Source organism: Micromesistius poutassou (genome assembly GCF_964030765.1).
Source record: "Micromesistius poutassou genome assembly, contig: SCAFFOLD_3781, whole genome shotgun sequence".
Taxonomy (NCBI): Eukaryota; Metazoa; Chordata; class Actinopteri; order Gadiformes; family Gadidae; genus Micromesistius; species Micromesistius poutassou.
This window is the reverse complement of record NW_028177423.1, coordinates 1-22,215: the sequence shown is the minus strand read 5'-3', so window position 1 is coordinate 22,215 and position 22,215 is coordinate 1. Positions and strand designations below refer to the sequence as shown.

General features: G+C 40.9%; 1 protein-coding gene across 1 annotated transcript; it reads left to right on the top strand.

The window, feature by feature from the left end:
* The first annotated feature begins 4,234 nt into the window (after nt 1-4,234).
* LOC311376150 (uncharacterized protein) lies at nt 4,235-18,132 on the top strand. Its single transcript, XM_084491022.1, has 10 exons — nt 4,235-4,848; nt 6,773-6,877; nt 9,397-9,526; nt 10,567-10,777; nt 12,980-13,084; nt 13,745-13,775; nt 14,313-14,420; nt 14,595-14,675; nt 14,857-14,918; nt 15,695-18,132. The coding sequence occupies exons 1-10, from the start codon at nt 4,839-4,841 to the stop codon at nt 15,926-15,928; spliced, it is 1,077 nt and encodes a 358-aa protein (XP_084347148.1). The 5' UTR covers nt 4,235-4,838; the 3' UTR covers nt 15,929-18,132.
* The last annotated feature ends 4,083 nt before the right edge of the window (nt 18,133-22,215 follow it).

The window sequence follows — 22,215 nt, the reverse complement described above, 5'->3', positions numbered from 1 at the left end:
TTCAAATGCAAGTGCTTTATACGTTATATATTTTGTTGTTTCAAGCAGAAATCTTCATCCAATAGGAGGTACAACATGAAGTCCTGCAGACAGGACAGCTTCACTGAGGATGAGGGGTCAATATTTTGGACTCACCTTACAATGTTTGTCTGATTATTTAGTTTAATTTAAATTAAAGGATTTGTACATTCTCAAAGTACATTTATATCAATTATTGTCTAAAATATGGGATAAGTATGTGTCCAAAAACAACGTTTGCATAGGGTGAGAAGTCTCAGACTTCTGCCCAGTTGAAACAGCCGAGTGTCACAACGCTACACTTTCACTTTTAACATGGAAGCACTTTTTCTGTCCCTGAAAACAAACTAGAGGTTCAAATACAACGTATCCAAATGACACAAAACCACAACATTGGAAGTTATTCAAATAGTCATGACGTCCGTAATCGATTAATTGCAGATTTAATCTAATAAGCATATTTCACTGACTGAAGTGATCTACTGCTTTCATAAGTATTGCAAAATGAAAGTCATAGACACCCTCAATTTTGAAAAAGTGAGAAAGTCTGAAAAGCATTTTTTTAACGAATACAAAAAAGTAGTCCCTCCTGGCTGCAAAGTGTACGGCGGTTGCTATACAACACACGGTAGCGTCCTTCAGAGAGAAGGCTAGAGACGGGTAGCTTGGTTCGCCGGCAATTTAGCCTACTATCGAGCAGTTCACTCACCGTGTGCCTATTGCTTTACAACATTTCCACCCTCTCCATCAATCAACATTTTAGGCTTCAGTAAACTATGCTATTGCTTTTATATATAAATAAACAACAGTTCGAGTTAGGCGCGGAGTGATACTGAACTCTGTAAACTGAACGGTATACACGCAATATACAACAGTTGGGAACCAATCAGATTGCTTGATTTAAGCCACCTGTTTTATAAATTCTCACAGAACTAATGCTGTAAATTGTACAGGGAACCCTCTAACCTGAATGGACTTTGAAGGGTTTGAGATCAGAGTTCTGTCAGGGTTAGAGTCCTAGAATCCGGGTTGGAGTCCCAGAGAAAGTGGGTATACCATGTGGGTATACCAGAGAGACTGTTGATCTGATCTTAAATACATTGCACTTTCTAAAATGCTTTTTTAACTTTAGCCTTTATTTCTATTTATTTTACTCTTTTTTTTTTATTTTACTATCTATTATTTTCTTTTTATTGTATGACAATGTTAATATGTGAAGCACTTTGAGTCTGCCTTGTGTATGAAAAGTGCTATATAAATAAAGTTGCCTTGCCTAACCTGGTGCATCATTAAAAATATTAATGTTTAAATTAAGAATTGACCCCAAAGCACTTCATGTACTTTTTTATCAAACATGACCAACAGCCTGTCAGCCTGTTGGTCATTGGTAAGTACCAATGCAGTATCAATGCATAGAACAACACTGCCACCTACTGGTTGAGGAGGGCGGGCCATTTGTGAATCACGAGCTATTTGCTTGTGGATCTGTGCGGATCTTCGACAAGAATGTCTCAAAAATGCGTGCGTGAGGAAAGAGATGCGCGTGCGTGAGTAATGATCCACAAATGCTGAGTCATACTTCACGAGCAGAATTTTCAGTTTTGCAAATGGCTTTTTGTTTTTACAAATGGAAAATTGTGTATTTACAAAAACACAATATATTTGTACTTTTTTATACTTTTATATATAAGTATGTAAAAACCAAAATACAAGTTACAAATTATAAATTTGTATTTGTGGATAGCAAAACACGTGTGCAAATCAAAAATATTTGTAGATCACCATCTGTGCGTTTACAGATATTAATGAGACAAATTTAAGCCCATACTATTCAGGATGGGACATTGCAGACATTCCAATGTCATGCCTGTTAAATGTGTGATTAATGTGCGCCTATCGGCTTTAGAAACTGGATAGATTACCATATCTACATCATCCTCTGGCCAAATCATTTTTAGGGTAATTTGAAGGGATTGTAACCTTTTCATTAAAGACCCGCCTCTCTCCTCCTCATTAGCCTTTAAAGCTACAGGAACGTTTGTGGAGAGCTCATTGTGGGACTGGCCCGTAGTGGCTGTAACTCTGCACCAAGGATGAATTTCGGGAATGAGTCTTCAAATACTGTATTAGGGGCCACTAACACCGATATAAAGGCATCCGTAAAGTAGCATGGGACCTTTAGTGCCCCACTTCACTCAAAAAGAATAGAACAGTGTAATATGACTGCATGATTAATATGACTACATGATTAATATGACTGCATGATTAATATGACTACAATATGACTACATGATTAATATGACTACATGTCTAATATGACTACATGATTAATATGACTACATGATTAATATGACTGCATGATTAATATGACTGCATGATTAATATGACTACATGTCTAATATGACTACATGATTAATATGACATGATTAAAATGACTACATGATTAATATGACTGTATGATTAATGACTGCATGATTAATATGACATGATTAATATGACTACATGATTAATATGACTACATGATTAATATGACTACATGATTAATATGGCTGCATGTCCAATATGACTACATGATTAATATGACTACATGATTAATATGACTACATGATTAATATGACTACATGATTCATATGACTACATGATTCATATGACTACATGTCTACTATGACTACATGATTCATATGACTACATGATTAATATGACTACATGATTAATATGGCTACATGATTAATATGACTACATGATTAATATGACTACATGTCTAATATGACTACATGATTAATATGGCTACATGATTAATATGACTACATGATTAATATGACTACATGTCTAATATGGCTACATGATTAATATGACTACATGATTAATATGACTACATGATTAATATGACTACATGTCTAATATGACTACATGATTAATATGACTACATGATTAAAATGACTACATGATTAATATGACTGTATGATTAATATGACTGCATGATTAATATGACTACATGATTAATATGACATGATTAATATGACTACATGATTAATATGACTACATGATTAATATGGCTGCATGTCCAATATGACTACATGATTAATATGACTACATGATTAATATGACTACATGTCTACTATGACTACATGATTAATATGACTACATGATTCATATGACTACATGATTCATATGACTACATGTCTACTATGACTACATGTCTACTATGACTACATGATTAATATGACTACATGTCTACTATGACTACATGATTAATATGACTACATGATTAATATGACTACATGTCTAATATGACTACATGATTAATATGACTACATGATTAATATGACTACATGTCCAATATGACTACATGATTAATATGACTACATGATTAATATGACTACATGTCTAATATGACTACATGATTAATATGACTACATGATCAATATGACTACATGATTCATATGACTACATGTTCAATATGACCACATGATTAATATGACTACATGATTCATATGACCGTGTGATGTCTAGAGAAAGCGCATTCTGGTTACAAAAAGGTTAGCTGAAAGAAGACAGTGCACGTGCGTATATTTGCATAACGCGATCTGATTGGGTGACGGATCCGTCGCTGCCTGAAAAGTTAAACATGACGGACATGACGGACATGACGCACAATGCACTTCTGGAGCGTCCCACGCAAGGCCAACGCCTTTCATACCCGCTGCGCGTCCGTCGACGGGCTGCAGCTGCGGGCGAGAGGGTCCGCGATCTGCCTCCGTAGCGGCTCCAACGCGGCGTGCAGGTGGACCCCGACACGGGTCCGTTTCGCGGATAGGGTGAGGGTTAGGGTTAGGGTTAGGGTGAGGGTTAGGGTGAGGGTTACGGTTAGGGTGTGAGGGTTACAGTGAGGGTTAGGTTTAGGGTGAGGAGTCAGCGTGTGAGTTTGCCTGACAGGCTGCCTGTCCAATCCTAGCGCTCCCCTAGTTCACATCATAACCCGCTGTAGGGCCGGTCCGTACGGGGTCACACCGCGGGGAGAGAGGCGCGGAGGTTGTGTTGTTTTACTCACCTTATTGCGGTTGCTGTCGGTCAGACTGTGTGTGTCCCAAAACGTGTTGTGTTGTTCTCCTGAGGGAGAGAACTGCTTCCTCCTCGTCGGGTTTCTGTCAACCTTAAGTTTCGTTTCGCGAACATCACGTCCTCTCCTGGCCCCGCCCCCACGGACACACGCCCCGTGTGTGTGTGTGTGTGTGTGTGTGTGTGTGTGTGTGTGTGTGTGTGTGTGTGTGTGTGTGTGTGTGTGTGTGTGTGTGTGTGTGTGTGTGTGTGTGTGTGTTGGCATACATGGTTTAAAAGACCAATTTTTAGGTTTACTCACCAGCATTACAAGACCAATCGGGATATGGAACCAATTTTGATGGGCTCATAAACATAAAACTTTATTATGTTATAATTATTGAGCTATAATAATATAAGTTATTATCAATATATGTGTGATTACATAATGTCTTGTGTCATCAGTTAATATAGTTGTTCTACTGAAATAGCCCACTCCCTGCCTCTCTGACGTTCGCACATATTGGTCTCATAAAGCAGGATGGGTTTGTGAAACCAGGGCTTGTGTATTACGTCTGTGTTCGACAGCGACACCAGAGGCTGCAAGAGACATTGCAAGTTATACATTTTTGCGGGAAAACATACACAATGACCCGCCATTTTCGTGAACCGGATGTGCCAGGCGGGAATTTCCGCCGCGGGCTTGCAGTGGGCCTGGACCAGCCAGAAGCAGTGGGGACGCCCGGGACGGCAATAATACGAAGCGGAGCGGAGGAAAATGAATGTTTAAAAGTAAGACTTTCATATTTTACATTCTGCCGTAACGTTATACATATTTGACTGGCAGCCCCGACCGACTTAAATAAGCTTTAGTTTAATAATGTGTTCACGCTGGTTGTTAGCTAACGTTCTTTTTTTTATATATTTATATCCATGCTATACACGGTTAGAAAGCTTAGGGTACCCCGATTATTTCAAGCCCATTCACAAATTACATGGTTGCTCATAGCTGTAATGTATCTGTGGCCTCAGTCACATTCCACAAAATAATTAAATGTGCACAGTCAGCATAAACATGCATTAATGTATGTCTACTGAAATGGAGGCTCCTATTTTTAAATTCCCCCATTGCCATGGTGAATCACTGTATCTGAGCTCCATAGATGATGGCTTTTTTGCGGGTGCTTAACATACTCAGGGTTAATAATTCAGACTAATTCAGATCAGCTTCCCTGGAACCAGATACTCAGATTTCAGGGTTCAACTGAGACTCTAGACGGATTTTGTTGAACTTCCTGATGGAAGCTGGATGCTAACTTCAGCATCATCTAGCTTAAGCTGCGTCGGTGCCTGGCATAATACCTTTGCTAAAAATGAGTTCAAATAATGCTGTGTATTTGTAATAGGGGTGTGAACGGTTACAAAAAATTGTAAACGGTTACACAACCCCTTTTTTTTCGTGTACACGGTTAACCGTTTTTTTTTGTTTGTTTTTTAAGTGGACCGCAGTCGCGCTATTGAGAATGAGGAGTCACGTGATTTTTGGGAAGGGGAGGGGAGGGGTTTGAGCCCGTCCGCCATGATGGCATCCACGGCTATCGGTTGCCAGGGGCAACGTTGTCAGAGCGGCATAGAGACATGAGGAAATACGCAACATAGAGACGCAGGAGACATTACGAGATAGAAATAAATGGAGAAGAATAAGGCGAAGGAAAAGGGTCCTAGTGAAAATGCAGAGAACACAAGAAGACATTAGAAACCATTATAGTCAATAATAATAATAATAGCTATTGCTATTCCACTGGATACGGCAGCGGCACGGAACCAAACCGGCACTACTTTGTTTTAAGTTGCCGGTTCGCAGCCGTGTCTCACAACACTTGCACAGCCATTCAGTTTATGATCTTTATTCATTAATTGCGCCGCGGCCGAACTGACGCGGATATTCTCTGATATTATGTAAGCATAAGCACCGCGGAAACCACTGCCGTCAAAAGACGCTGATCCATCTTCACTGTTGACGAGTCGCTCTAGTTCTACCTCCACGGCCCTGCAGCGGGACATTAGAGGACTAGATTGTCCGTGTGTGGTGTTCCGTCTTGTGTTCGAATCTCATGTATTTGTATTTACGATCGGAGAGCAAGAAATGGGCTGAGATTCTCTTTATGTGTGTGGTGTACATCCGACTCAAAAATCACATAAGATTAAAAAATCTTGTAGTGTGGGACAACTGCGTTGTCCATTTAGGGAACCTGACAAACTGTAACCCACATTGAAGCAGTTTTTAACGCAGCAGTTATTTCCAGGCATTGTTAAAACAGTACAGAATTTCAACAACCTCCTCTGCTAGCAGCTACCGTGTCAACAATAACGCAAAGCTCAGCTGCACTCGGAGGGGCGTACCTTCCAACATGGCGGAAAGGGGGGGGGAGTGAAACTTACGTGTTACATGACGTAATGCACGGTGGTCAATTACCCAACATTTATCACGTGCATTTCTTAGCGCATTAACGTTGTCAAAGTGGAACATTTGTAGCTTTATTAATCTCTAAATAAATAGTACATGTTAATTTTGATTTTGATTTTTTTTTTTTTTTCGGTTTTCGTTTACTGATTTTTCCTAAACGGTTATGATTTACTAACCGGTTACACGTGTACACGTGTAGCCGATCACACCCCTAATTTGTAAGGACTGAATTGACATGATATTTTGCAGTGAGGCGAGGCAGCAGACTGAATCCCATGCATGATGCAAAACACCACGTGAGATTGAAGGAGGACAAAGCAGCATGTGTCTGCAAATACATTGGCCCCACCAAAGGTAAGTTTTTGCTTTAAAGGGATAGTTCAACATTTTGGCAAATTGGCCCATTGCCATAATCGCTATAGTCATAGCAGTAGGTTCGTTACCTTTAATTGTCGGTATAAGCTATTTTTTAGAACGGCGGAGCAGAGCCTTGAGCTGCTCAGAGCTACGCTACGGAGGCTAGTGGGATTCCTTGGTTTCCCTCATCAAATATACAATCCAACAACTCCACAACGCTCTGGTGGACAAGTTGTGACCTGCACATTCACCACGCTATGAGATAATAACACAACGCTACCACACAGAGTTGTTTTAGAGGGAAATACATGTAAAACCGCTGATGCACGTTGCCTTCAGGGGCAGGTTTTCAGCAACAGTCTCTGTATTTCCCTCTAAAACAACTCTGTGTGGTACATACATACTTACATACTTACTTACTTACATACTTTGTCTGGTATAGTACCGTGGTTACTCATTTTGGTATCGTGACAACTCTAGTATGGTGTGTGTGTGTTTTGTGTTTGCATAATCATGGTGTGTAAGGCCAGTGTTTGGCATATGAGGACAACAGTGAGAACCAATACTTTAGTGTAAAGACTTGTGTGTGTTTGTGTGTGGCCCAGTAATGGTTTATAAGGACAGAGTAGCACATACAAGGTCATACAGTAAAATATAGTATGTCACATCAAACTTTTGCATGAATTTAAATATTGGGCCTAGTTTATGACAAAAGCAGTTATACGATCACATTTCACAAGGTTTTCATCAAGTTATACCTTTTCTCACTGAGGACAAACAGTAAATATTGTGAATCTCTCCTGTAATGTTGAGATAGTATTTGATGAGTGAGTTAGCAGATCTGATTAATTTCATCTTTTTTCCTAATGATTGACATTGTTCTTCAACCATAATTTCAAGTCTTCATCTAATAATTTCACTTTTTTTATAACATCAATTCTGGACAATGAGCATTTAACATTTAAAAAAAGAATAATTCAATGTTTTTGTTTGTTTGTTGTAATCAATTTTGGTCAGTGTTTAATCTGTTAGTTGGTTTGAGTCAATTTTCAGGTGAGTTTTGATCAGTTTTTGGTAGTTTTTGGTCCGTTTTGGTCCGTCTTCAATCAGTTGGTCAGTGTTTGGTCAGTTGTGGTCAGGTTTTGCACACAACAGCCATGTCTCCCAAAGTCTAAGGCAAAGAGGTTTGTCAGTACACTGTCAGTGTAGATTCAAACACAGGAAGTGCTTTAAAATGACCTGAAACAATGTTAACTTATTGCTTCTGTATATGACTATAATTCAGTATGGTGTGTGTGTGTTTTGTGTTTGCATAATCATGGTGTGTAAGGCCAGTGTTTGGCATATGAGGACAACAGTGAGAACCAATACTTTAGTGCAAAGACTTGTGTGTGTTTGTGTGTGGCCCAGTAATGGTTTATAAGGACAGAGTAGCACATACAAGGTCATACAGTAAAATATAGTATGTCACATCAAACTTTTGCATGAATTTAAATATTGGGCCTAGTTTATGACAAAAGCAGTTATACGATCACATTTCACAAGGTTTTCATCAAGTTATACCTTTTCTCACTGAGGACAAACAGTAAATATTGTGAATCTATCCTGTAATGTTGAGATAGTATTTGATGAGTGAGTTAGCAGATCTGATTAATTTCATCTTTTTTCCTAATGATTGACATTGTTCTTCAACCATAATTTCAAGTCTTCATCTAATAATTTCACTTTTTTTATAACATCAATTCTGGACAATGAGCATTTAACATTTAAAAAAAGAATAATTCAATGTTTTTGTTTGTTTGTTGTAATCAATTTTGGTCAGTGTTTAATCTGTTAGTTGGTTTGAGTCAATTTTCAGGTGAGTTTTGATCAGTTTTTGGTCCGTTTTGGTCCGTCTTCAATCAGTTGGTCAGTGTTTGGTCAGTTGTGGTCAGGTTTTGCACACAACAGCCATGTCTCCCAAAGTCTAAGTCAAAGAGGTTTGTCAGTACACTGTCAGTGTAGATTCAAACACAGGAAGTGCTTTAAAATGACCTGAAACAATGTTAACTTATTGCTTCTGTATATGACTCAGATTCAGTATGGTGTGTGTGTGTTTTGTGTTTGCATAGTCATGGTGTGTAAGGCCAGTGTTTGGCATATGAGGACAACAGTGAGAACCAATACTTTAGTGCAAAGACTTGTGTGTGTTTGTGTGTGGCCCAGTAATGGTTTATAAGGACAGAGTAGCACATACAAGGTCATACAGTAAAATATAGTATGTCACATCAAACTTTTGCATGATTTTAAATATTGCTTTGACAAAAGATGAGATTTTCCAGGAGTACAAATGGTAAATATTGCAAATCTGTCCACTAATGTTGAAATCTCAACATTTGATGAGTGAGTTAGCAGATCTGATGGGTTTCATGTTTTCCTCATGATTGACATTTTTTAAATCATAATTTCAACTTTTCTTCTTGCAACTACTTTTTTATTACACTTGTTTCCATTAACTGTTATTCATTTTTTGATAGGACGAGGTGTGTTTGCATCTGAGCCAATTCCAAAAGGCTCTTTCATCCTGGAGTACAGGGGAGTTCTGAAGAATAATGTAGCACCGAATGAGTATACATATTTCTTCAAACATAAGGGAGCAGATCATTGGTGAGTAGTCTGAATTGCAGGATGTTATTCTTGACCTAAAGCCAAACCACACGCAAAAAAATTCTTGGAATTGAAATTCTTGCAAATCATGTTCTAGCGTCTGCACCACAATTTTGTTTAAGTCTGTGTAAAGTTAGAATAGATATGTGTTCTCAGATTGATGGTTTTTTGCTTTTCCACTAGCACTCGAGCGCAACGTTCGACGCGAGAATCAAACCCGCTAACTTTAAAAACACACCGGCAGCAGCGACCACTGATCTGTACTGAGACTGCTGTTATTCTGTCACCTGAGTTAAATGATGCTGCGGAAAAAGACGCTGTGGTCCGTCATTGAGGTGCAGACGAGGTGCAAAGAGTAGATACTGAGCAAGATAGTTATCTGTAGTTTACCCTACTCGTGAGTACCCGACCCAGTGCAGGACTCTGCTGTGCAGGTGGATACATGTGGTGGTGGTGTATTTGCAACAATTAAAAAAAAAAAAAAAAAAAAGAATGAGTAATTTGAAGGAGCGGCGGCTAGGATTCAGGAATGGCGGGCTGCCACTGCTAAATGAATGTAGAGGAAACGTTGATGTGGTAGTAACTACCCTGCCAAATTTGAATGTTTGAAAATTTTGTGTTTTAGGAATTAGGTTTTAAAATCATGACAAAATCAAGCAGTTCTCTCAGCTGTGGAAGCTGTGTGTATCCGCTGCAGGCTTTAAGCCCCGTCCACCTGCAAAGCTTCGTCAAATTAGGAGTTTAGAGTTTAGTTGAGTGAGGAGTGACCCAGCCTGGGGTGAGATCAGCTCTTGCAGCCTCTATCTGAGAAGCCAGAGGAGCTCTTCATTAACTAGATCTTCATTGTCTGAATCTGTTCAAAGAGGTTCTTTGGCCTAAATGCTGTTATATTTTTATTTTCTTTTAGAGCTATATTTTTAGAAACTGTGATTGTGATTTTTTTTTTGCCATGTCGCCCACCACTTTTTCCAATCAAATCTCAGATTTCACTTAACATTGTTGTTTACCTTTTTAATAATTGATTCTTGTAACCCTTGCAGCATTGATGCATCAAATGAAGATGGACCACTTGGCAGACTCATAAATGATGCTGAAGCGCCGAATGCAAAAATGAAAAAAATAGAGGTGGATGGTAAACCCGCTCTCTGTTTGTTTGCCATTGAGGACATTGAGGAAGAGCAAGAAATAACCTATGACTATGGAGGAGAAAACCTTCCATGGCGTTTTTTCCAAAGGCAACAAATTGCAAAGGTAGAGTACATTTGATGAATTTAACATATATTTTTTAAATAATGTATGTGAGAAGAAGACCTGTAACACCTGCCAATGTAATAATGTCCACAAACGTAATAAATCATAAATGTAATAATCCCATGAACGTAATACATTTTCCACAAACGTAATAGCCGCTGACTACTACAAAAATGACATGCGATTTCCCACAAATGTAATAACTATTACGTTTGCAGAGATTTATTGCATTTGTGGGGAAGTGAAAATCTTTCGATTGTAATAACTTCCCACAAATGTAATAACGCAATGAATAATGTCGTTGTGGTTGTTGTTGTTTGTTTGTTGACTATATAGGATCTTAGGTGGCAGCAATCACTTCAGGGTGTCGGGTCAGGACACTGGTAATCACCCCCCATCCCCCCACTCCCTTTTTGTTCTTGTCTATTTAAACTAGGTGTTGTGTTATAACAAGCAAGCAATTAACTGGTTTTACTATACAACCTCAGTTGGGTTTGTCTGTGGTCCTAAACAGTTAAAGTGAGTTCGACACTGTTTTGTTTTGCTTTTCACATTCCTCATCTGGGGCATCCGTGGCCTACTGGCTAAAGAGTTGGACCGGTAACCGGTGGCCGGTTCGAATCCCGACCGGTCCATCCACGGATGAGGTGCCCTTGAGCAAGGCACCTGAAACCCCCACCTGCTCCCCGGGCGCTGCACTGCGGCTGCCCACTGCTCCGGGTGTGCTCACCGGCTCCCGGATGGGTCAAAAGCAGAGAAAGAATTTCCCCCAAAAAAGGGACAATAAAGGGTAACTTAACTTAACTTAACTTTTTATCTGTATTTTGTGCACTTGGATTTCTAATAAAAATCCCTATTAAGAAATCTTGGTTAAGTAAAGGATAATGTATAGTTCGGAGGTTGTTATGGAGAAATAAACCCCGACAGGTTGTATGGAACATACATTATCCCGCTTAGAACACGGCCTACAACTAAATCATTCAATAATAACACAAAAATAATAATAAAGAGATTTTATTCATGTAAAATTAGACCGTTGCTAGGGACGCCGCTCTGATCAGTGCAGCACAGAAAAGAGAAAGTATGCAGGATATTTACCTTGTGTTTCATTTTTACCATCATTAAACAGCTTCAGACTAATAGTGATGTTAGATAAACGACTTGGAACCTGTTACAGGGAGAGTGGAGGCTCCTTCCACATCGTGGCTGAAAAGTAAACTTGCATCAAAGCCTCTGACTCGTGTCACAGCTCCTCTCATCTCTGTAGCACCGCGACTCCGCAACACAAGCGCACCCCGCACCCCTTAACCTCTTGTTTATGACAGATATGACTACACAAAATACATCGTAACGTGTATGGTAATCCATCGATCCACTGATTTGATTATCAAAGGCTTCAAATGCACGAACGGGAGGAGGCTCAGCAAAACAGTGGCCGTGACCGGACATGCAGAGTCGACCGTTGCTATGGAGTCCCTAGCAACGGTCCGCTCAGCGGTGTCTATCGTCCGCTCAGCGGTGGTCTATCGAGAAATTAACACCGCAGAATATTGGTGATTGACCAATCAGGATCGAGTATTCAAGAGAGTCGTGTTCTAATTGCTTATAATTGCCTCTAGTAGGTGTATAGGCAAAAAAACAACAACAACCACAACAACATTATTCATTGCGTTATTACATTTGTGGGAAGTTATTACAATCGAAAGTTGAAGATTTTCACTTCCCCACAAACGCAATAAATCTCTGCAAACGTAATAGTTATTACATTTGTGGGAAATTGCGTGTCATTTTTGTAGTAGTCAGCAGCTATTACGTTTGTGGAAAATGTATTACGTTTGTGGAATTATTATATTAAAAGCTGCAGATTTATATTACATTTATGGTTTATTATGTTTGTGGACATTATTACATTGGCAGGTGTTAACAAGACCTCAGCATTGCATACGATCTTTCTCTCTGTTTCCTCTCTGTCCTTTCTGTCCCCTCTCCGTCTCCTCGCTCTATCCTCTTTGTTTCCTCTCTCTGATAGGGATGTAATGTTTTCTTGCGGGCTGGATATAATCGAAATGCAGGGCAGAAGTTTAATATGTATCCTCAATGTCAAATTCAGTATTTCAGCAGCAGATGTTCTACATAAAAATGACTCTCCCATGTCTCCCTCTTTCATTCTCCTCTGTTTCTCCTCTTTTGCCTCTCCATCAGCCTAGTGCTCCAACTACAGTTGAGAAACCTGTCCTCCACACACCAGTTGTCTCTCCATCTCCAGGCCACACACCAGTCATCTCTTCCACAGTGCTCCCTGAAGAGGTTTGTCAGTATGTTTGTTGGTGTTAGGGCTGTCAAAATTGCTTGAAATGACGTTTGAATATTCGCTCTAATAAAATAGCGAATATTTGAACCATTCAAATCAATTACCCCAATATCAATCTACCCCTTTTTTGCCGTCAGGTCTGACGTATTTCCAAACCATTCTCTCTGCTGCCGAGTTGGGCTCTGAACTTTCTGCCAATTCGTGTTTCTCTCTGCCATCTGCTAGTTTTTTATCGTGTCTCAGTTTCACTTAAAGCAGTGAGTGTAGCTGTGCAAATGCAACTCCTATGACGGGTCAGTGCGCCCACTCGCAAAGCAGCCGCTGATGTTTTTTTTTTCCACATTCGAATATTAATTTTCACATTCAAACCCCCTTTTTTTTTATATTCGAATTTAGAATATTTGTGGATAGCCACAAAATGATGCTCACTTTCTGCCTCTGTACATGACTGACTTGGTATGGTTTCATAACCCTTGCATGTTTTGTGTGGTTATTCATGGTGTTTGGGCCAGTTTGCCACAGTAGCATTAGACCTGAAAGTACTTTGATGTCACAGGATACCCATGATATTCCGGTTATGGCTCTGATACCATTGTTTGTTTAATTGTGGCTTTGTTTTATTTCTCCACATGGGAAAAATGGTTGGATCACAGCAGCAAGCCAAGAGGCCGGGCATTGGCAATAATGGTAAGAAATCTTGATGTAAAATATAATAAAGGAAGGATATACCAGGCAAAACTTTATTATAAGGCAAGGCAGGCAATTTTATTTGTATTTTATTTCTTCCAATGGAAGGACCAATGTAGCCCAGCTGGGCACTCACCTGACTAGCTGAGGAAGCCGCCCTACTTACTACTACTGTTTTTCATGATGCTTAATGCAGCGGTGCTGCCTCAGGACAGGCCTGTTATCCCCCTGGGATATCGATTAATAACATTCAAATTGAACTAAAAGGTGACAACACTAACATACCAGAGGAAACGTAATAGTGCATAAATGTGGGGAAAATAGCCTTTTTTTTTGGTAAACCTGGTGATATGCTGATTCGACTGAGTTTGTGTCAGATCTAAGCTGCTCGTTATGTGCTTCTTTCCAGACTAATGTTTTGAGGTAGATTTGAGGTAAAATTGCAAGGCTAGGTGACAGGCCTCTAGAGGAAGTTATCTAAGTAAAAAATTAAAATCTGTATTCACACAGTAAATGTCAATGTGTGTTTCCTTTTAGAATGCAAGACACATCTGGTAGTAAAAGAGAAGTTCGGCTCAATGGAAAAATGCTCGGTTTGTCATGGGCCATTTTCCTCACTGATGTGGTGGGGGCTAAGATGTGAAGGTTTGTATAAAAATTCTTACATTTTGCATTTAGGGCTGGGACAAACGCATCCCAGTGTTGTAAATACGATGTAAATATGTCGACGCGTCCATGCGTCAGACCAAAACAGAAAATGGTGGCACCTTCAGTGTTTCCTCCAGGATTTTTTAAAAGAGTCTGACGTCACGTCTGCAGAACTGCATGGGAAATTCGGATCCAGAATTGCAGTACATTATGCAGCACACAGCCTGTTCAAGGCAATGGAGAGATACGTGGGTGGGCTCCTTCTTTTTGGTTTTGAACGCTTCATCACCGAATAGCATTAAAAAAAACTTAAATTGCATGTTTAATTTTTCACAAGTCCTGCTCCAAGTCCCTTTTAAGTAAAAAAAAAAAAAAAACAATTTTGTAAAGCATTACAACATTGACACTAATGAGTATTTTGTTGTTTTAACAGTTTGCACCACTGTATGGCACACATACTGCTTTTACTCCAAAGACCAAAGACAAAAGACTTCAGTAAGTAGTTATTTTGGTAACCCTTTACTGGAAGTAGTATCCATAAGATTTTCATGCCACCTTCACCTACATGAGCACTAAGAACTGGCATGGACAGAGGGGAGCATACGTCACTCCGACCGCCCAAAAGGCCGACGACTCATTTCTCCGACTACCCATTAATCCAAGTTATTCTACAGTGTTAAGGTTAGATTTAGGGTTGGGGTTTGGGTTAGGGCTACTTAAGTCGGAGAATGGGAGGTCGGACTAATGGACGCAAAAATAAAGCAATGTGGTCGGAGAAATGGGAAGTTGGAGAAATAAGTAGTCGGACAGACGCCATGCACCCATACACAGATATATATTGAAATGCTTTTCCAAAAGGAGGTTTAAAAGTGTTAGTTCAAATATAGTGGCATATATGTTAAATAGGGACTCTCCCAGACGCTTATACCTCTATTTTATTCTAAAATGTCGAACAAAGTAAATTTGAAATTGTATAAACTTTGAAAATTGAAAAACCTGAGCAGTCCACTACACCAAAAACGTAATGCACCATCAGCACCGACTTGGCATTATGTAGATATAGGAATAGGAATTACTTTATTGATCCCCAAGGGGAAATTCATTTGTCAATTAGCTCATCTACCATTTGCAAAATAATTAGTTATGTGTTAAATTATATTCAGTTATATTGTCTCGTATCATCAAATAAGTATTTTAGCTGCAGATGTTCCACTGTGTCATGTCTCCCTCTCACATTCTCCTCTGGTTGCCCCTTTTTTCCTCTCCATCAGCCTACGGCTCCAGCTACAGTGGAGAAACCTGTCCTCTGCACACCAGTCGCCTCTTCGTCTACAGGCCACTTCCCAGTCGCCTCTCTCTCTGCAGACCACTCCCCAGTCATCTCTCTGCCTACAGGCCACACTTGTGTCGTCTCTTCCACAGTGCTTTCTGAAGAGGTTTGTCAACACATTAGTCAGTATAGTTTCAAACACAGGAAGTGCTTCACGACGCAACAGCGACACTAGGGGTTGATTTAAGAACGGTTGTTTTTGATGTTCATGCAGATAGGGGACATGGATGTGTGCGTAAAAATTATGATAAATGATAGTCATGATGATTAATTTTATTTGTGTGCCTGATGTGCAGAGCACATGTTATTCCTCATATTTAGGTTATTTATTGTTCTTATTTTATTTTTTATCTCTATTTTATATTTCGGCACATAATTTAATATGTTTTAAACATACGATGCGCACTGTTTAAATATCTTGCCTAGTGTGATATTGATTTGCCTTGGAAAAGTGAGCGTTGGTCGCTAAGAAGACTCGTAAGAGTGGGTCAGCTCGATCTTACATTTCCTTCTTAGTGAAAGATCTTCTTAAGCTAAGAGCGACTCTGGGAAACACGTTCTTCTTTCACAGCGCTCTTAAGAGCGTTCCTAAGAAGATTTTAGCGCTAAGAGCTTCTTAACAAATCTGGGAAACGCGGCCAATGTCTGTTAACGCCGTTAATGGTGTTAACAGCCCAGCACTAGATGTAAAACTTTGTGGCATAATCAAGCACTATACCTCCATGCTCAGCACTGCGTTTGTGTGTGTCTGTGTGTTTGAGTGTGCTCCTGCGAATGAGAGAGCGGGAGGAGGGGCTGACTGACATAGGTGAGAGCCGGTGAAACACTGTTCTTTTTTTTTTCTGTGCAAGACTATGATAAACACTTAATCGCCTGGGCGTTTAATTGTGTTTATTATGTCACATGAGCTTGGACCCCGTTTCCCGTTACATGTGTAGTTATGACAACAAGATTATGAAGATTCTAAACAACAAATATACAGGATAATGATGCTGATATCACTGCTAATAATTATAATAAGGATTGAAATATGTAATAAAATGTAAATAAAAAATGTACACTGTCCTATATGTCTTTTACAATTACTTTATGTGCTGATTAGAGTAAACAAAAAGATGACCCAACAATAGGTTCACAAATGAACAAATAATGCCAACAATCAGTGCATGATGAGCTGTGCACATACCAACAGCGTCCCTGTGGATTCTCACATTGAAGAAGTAATGGTTGTCATTCATTCATTAATTTGTTATCTGATTTTCATCATTCACGTGGAGCTGGCCTTTTTCCCTTTCTTTGTGCCAAGTGCACCATAAACATGGGTCTTTCAATACTTTCGTCTCAGGTCTGTGCTGCTCTCCTGTGATGTGCTCTGTCCTCTGACCCCTGACCCTAAACAGTGTTTATTAATCTAACTAAGATTTATTTGTATATTCTCTTAACGTGAGGAGTAAGTATTTTATGTGATACTGTAAATTTGTTGTTTGCAAGTAATCTTTGTACTGACTCTACAGCAGCAACTGAAGCTTTCAGTTTTTGTTGCTCGCTGTTCGGCGGTCTGCGGAAAAACAGACAGGCTGCAGTACTCTCTATTCGGCAGTCCGAGGGGGCGGGCAGAAGGCTCTCCTGTGAGGGGGACAGCAGGGCTTGAATTGCTTTGACTTGTAAAGGATGCTAGCCTTACTACTAACTTAACCCTGGTTTAAACTTGACTTACAAAGCTCTGAATTAGCAGAGGCTTCCCTCACTTGAGATGTGGCGGGGGAGGGTGCAGATCATTGCCATCGTGGGGTGGAGAATGAGCTACTGGCACTCTGCAGAAGAGAGAGCCGTGGAAAATGGCACAGGTTCTGTTATTTTTGCTTCAAACTCAAACTTCAAAACCTTTAAAGGGTTTTTTAAGAGGTTAATTATAGTATTGTATTATTGTAGACCTTGTAAACTGTGTCGGTCCTCTTATACCATTACCTGGTTTGTGTTTGTGTGTTATAGGCCTTGTAGTGCATGTCGGTCCTCTTATACCATTACCTGGTTTGTGTTTGTGTGTTATAGGCCTTGTAGTGCATGTCTGTCCTCTTATACCATTACCTGGTTTGTGTTTGTGTGTTATAGGCCTTGTAGTGCATGTCTGTCCTCTTATACCATTACCTGGTTTGTGTTTGTGTGTTATAGGCCTTGTAGTGTATGTCAGTCCTCTTATACCATTACCTGGTTTGTGTTTGTGTGTCATATGTAAACAGTCCTCATAAACACTGTTGGTTTCACAAAACACCATTTGGTCTGACCCCATAAACCTGTGAAATGTCACATATTGTTCTGAAAGAGAAATGATGATTTTGTAGTCAGATTTGTCTTCTGCAGATCAAATAAAAAATTTTGATATGTCTTTCAAGTTCACCGGATGTGGCGTTAGGTGTGGTTCCGTAAACCACCACCAGGCCCCATTTCTCAAAATTGGTCTCATAAACCACCTTTGCCTGTATGTGTGTGTGTGTGTGTGTGTGTGTGTGTGTGTGTGTGTGTGTTCTTTAAGATTCTCCCCACCGAACGGGGCGCCAGAACTCGGAGACACGTTGTTTTAACTCTTTGTGGTTTTTTATTTGCTTTGTTTGATTTTCCTTATGCAGTTGTTTTAGTCCACAAATAACAGGTTATAAACCTGTAGAATAGAAAGGCTACGGTGTAAACAACAATATTGATAGCCACATACATAATATACTATCAATTCTGAATAATAAACAAATATAAATTACAATAGTCAGTATTTAGTGTTATAATAATAGTATAATATAGTATAAAATAATTAGTGTTTAAACTGAATATGCAACAATTCCCCGCACAAGCAACATTGCACATTAAACACTAAATATACATTAAACATTGCACTGCCACACACAAGCCACATTGCACATTAAACATTAATTAGTGTTAATTAAAGTGCGATGAACTACATTACCCAGCCTGCACCGCAAACAGGACGTATTCTCGTGTGACAGCGAAGACGCCCCAACTCCAAACATTTCCAGGGATACAGAGCGTGACCAGACAGACCAACTTAAACCGCGGCTCAATGGACACAAACAGCAGCTTACCGGTGGCGCGTCTCTCCTGACGAGACAACGCGCTGAGACCAGCGCTAGCTCCCGTTTATAGCGCGTGCCCGTAGTCAACGTGCCAGCCCCCCCCAGATCGTCTCACACAAGTCCTGCTACTGGCAGGTTTTGCGGTCGTTCCCACTTTTTTTGTTGTGGTCTACCACGGTGGTGAACTGCTTTTTGAGGGATTTTAATTTTGTGATGAGTTGTGTCCTTCCCTTCACAACTCCCATTTCAGCAAAAGCTTCTTCACCACACGGTCGTACATGACTGCGTCTTTCGCAGTGCCCTTCATGTGTGCGATCACCGCACTGTCGGCCCTCAAAGTAAGCAGCTGAAAAACCTCTTGGTCTTTCCAGGCCGTTCTCGTTTCGAGTCGTATGTCTCCTTGCCTCTCCTACATATGCAGCCTGCTCCTGGCGTGTTTTTTGTTCCCGCCATAGGGCGTGTTCCCGCCGTAGTGACGCTTGAAAGCGTCATCAACACGCCCACTAACGTGAAGTGAGAAATGCAGACATTCTACTGCTCATTCACATGTAAGGTAATTAGCATTTCCTCCGGAGAAAATACTACCTCGGGGGTAGTATTTTTTCAGGAGGTCCAACGTCAGGATATGTCATTCACATATATGGCACGTCCGTAGAATAGACGGAGAACAGACGGATCCTCCGACCGATCTGATTGGACATTGGAGCCAGCCAATCGGTGGATGTGGACGCTGGCATAGTGAAGGTCATCCTGCCGTTCTATTGGTTCACTCTGTGCTGAAGGAGCCAAGCGATTGGTCCCAGCTAAGACGTTGTTGTACACAGGAACAGGAAGAGACTGACAGGGAGAGAGGGAGAGACAGAAAGGTCCACCTCCTTGCTCGTGTGGCGGGGGCGATAAACGAAAGGATGATCTAGGGAGTTACACCAACAACGCCACCTTAGGACTTGCACCTAAAGAATTTACTCTTTTTCAAACTTTACTTTCTCAGAGCACAGGTCGGTACACAAATGAATACAGGCACGGTTTATAGAAAGTTTAACAAGTTTTATTTAGTCACAAATGGGAACATTAATTTATTTAAGTTACTTATCTTCTGTAAAAACAATTATAGTTATTTTTATTTCCAAAGAGCACAATATTAATCTGTACCACAGACTCAGCTTAAGTTGAGACTGAGGAGATAACTAAGCTGAGGTCCTGCACAGCAAACAAAGAGAAAAGAAACCAAACAAAATATCAAACAAACTCAAATCAACACAAAAGAAAACAAAACCCATAATGCTACATGCATAACTTTTGCAGGTCCTCAAAGCTGTGCTACTTCCCACCCCCCCACTAAGGAGTCGCGGTCAGTCAGTCTTGAACTACGGTACACTACTTTAAAACGAGCGTCTAACTGACGAGAGCAGAGCAACTATGAGCAAGGCAACAAAAAGAAACAAAACGTGGAGATAAAGGCAAGAGGCAAGGCAGGGCAACAACAGCAACCTAACGCCAGGCAGGCTGCATGGCGGGCTGTAGCCTGCACCAATAAATAATGAAGCCGTCAGAAGCTAGCGGCGGCAGCGGTGGCTAACCGGAAGGGGACACACACACACACCATCACGGCATACACGCCAACCTGGAGAGCGAACACATGGCACTCACTTGGCAGAGGAGAGAGAGAGACTGAACAACCACGGGACTATATGAACAGGTCTGCATTAGCAGCCCATGACGCGGCTGCACTACAGGTGCCGGTAAGGGGCGTGACACACACCTGCTGCAATCGCCAGACCTGCTACAACATAACTAAAAGACACAGAAGGGAAATACAATATATACATTTATACAGCCAATAACCACCCGGTTACACTCGCAGTGTTCATTCTGGGTCCAGGATAGTGTGTGTGTGTGTGCAAAAGAAAGTACGTTTACATTAAGGTGGATTCATCCAAAGGTACGTTTGCTACGCGTGGCGCGTCAGGGGACCTTTAAACACACCTCTGCTGGCTTATTAGCCGTCGCTAGGTAGCTTAGCGCCGAGACGAACGGGGGGGGGGGGGGGGGGGATACTGCGTCTGATAACTGGACCCAGTGGGCCTGTTGCGACGTATAGACGCAGTGTATTCATCCCCCCCCAGACTCCCCCTCCGCTTACAGTCTGCAGCCCATTCTTTACACTTAGCGTCCTCGCTGTAAATATACCATACCGGTATATTTATATATATATATTATATATATATATCATACCGTTCATCACGCACCGTTTCTCTCTCTCTCTCCGTGGCCCATCGCGACGTTGGGTTAAACGGCGACGTTCAGTGGCTTAGCACACAATGTGCCATTAGAGCGCTTATTCATGCCGTGACGTCACCGGTGAGTGGGTTGGCTGCACGTCTTTGTGTGGTCGCAACGTGCGAGGCGCAGAGGTAGAAATGGTTCCGGGTTTGAATCCCTGCCCCATGGTCTGTGCTGTGAGTGTCTTTTATGGGATGTTGCAATAGCACAAGATCTTTGTGTCTTTTTTTACTGGTTTGGATGATTGTCTGTGTTAGGCCCGGGCGATAAAACAATCAATGATCGTATCGTGATAGACTTTTGATCAATATAAAACATGTTCAATATATATCAATAAGAGACTGGACCACTGAATCCAGCAGCTGGGTTTGTTACACAAACACGGTTCCGTACTTATTTACAACATTTGAGTGTTTTTCATCGTTGTGTCGACATTGGAGTATTGATCGATGAAGAACAGTGGAAGGTCGTATTAAGTGTTAAACAGAAGTGTTTAAATCCAGCATGGTGATTCCTAGTCTTTTTAGGTCATTAAAATGATCAATAGTTATCGATTTTCGATCAATATGATCACGTTATATATATGGTGATATGTCTCTCAGCCGTATCGCCCAGGGCCTAGTCTGTGTCATGTGTGTATGTACTGCGTGTGTACGGCCTTATCTTAACCTTAGTGGCACTCAGACCGATTCCAATGACCCGCGTTGACATGGCAATAAGAGTTATCCATCTATCTATGGTGCGGCGTATCGCTGCAGTCAGAGTCGATATGGCCGAGTGAGGATGGGGTGAGGTCACACGGCGTGTTTGTTGTTGTTGTTGTTGTTTCCATAGCGCCAGGTGTCGCTCTCTCTCGCTCTCGCTCTCGCTCGTTATCCGTAATGAATGGACCGAGCCTGGAGTAAAAGCACTTTGCTCGTAGGAGGGGTCAGAGTTGGAGACACTGAGCACATCCGCCATTGAAAAGGAGGGGGGGGGGGGGGGTGTCTCTCTCTCTCTCTCTCTCTTTCTCTGCCTCTCTCGCTTTCTGTCTCTCGCTCTCTCTCGCTCTCTGTCTCTCTCTCTCTCTCTCTCTCTCTCACTCTCTCTCACTCTG

Coding starts and splice junctions, on each gene's coding strand:
- LOC311376150 (XM_084491022.1), top strand. Junction 10,778..12,979: donor AAAGGCAACAAATTGCAAAG/GTAGAGTACATT, acceptor CCTCTCCATCAG/CCTAGTGCTCCAACTACAGT. Junction 14,421..14,594: donor GTGGGGGCTAAGATGTGAAG/GTTTGTATAAAA, acceptor TCACGTCTGCAG/AACTGCATGGGAAATTCGGA.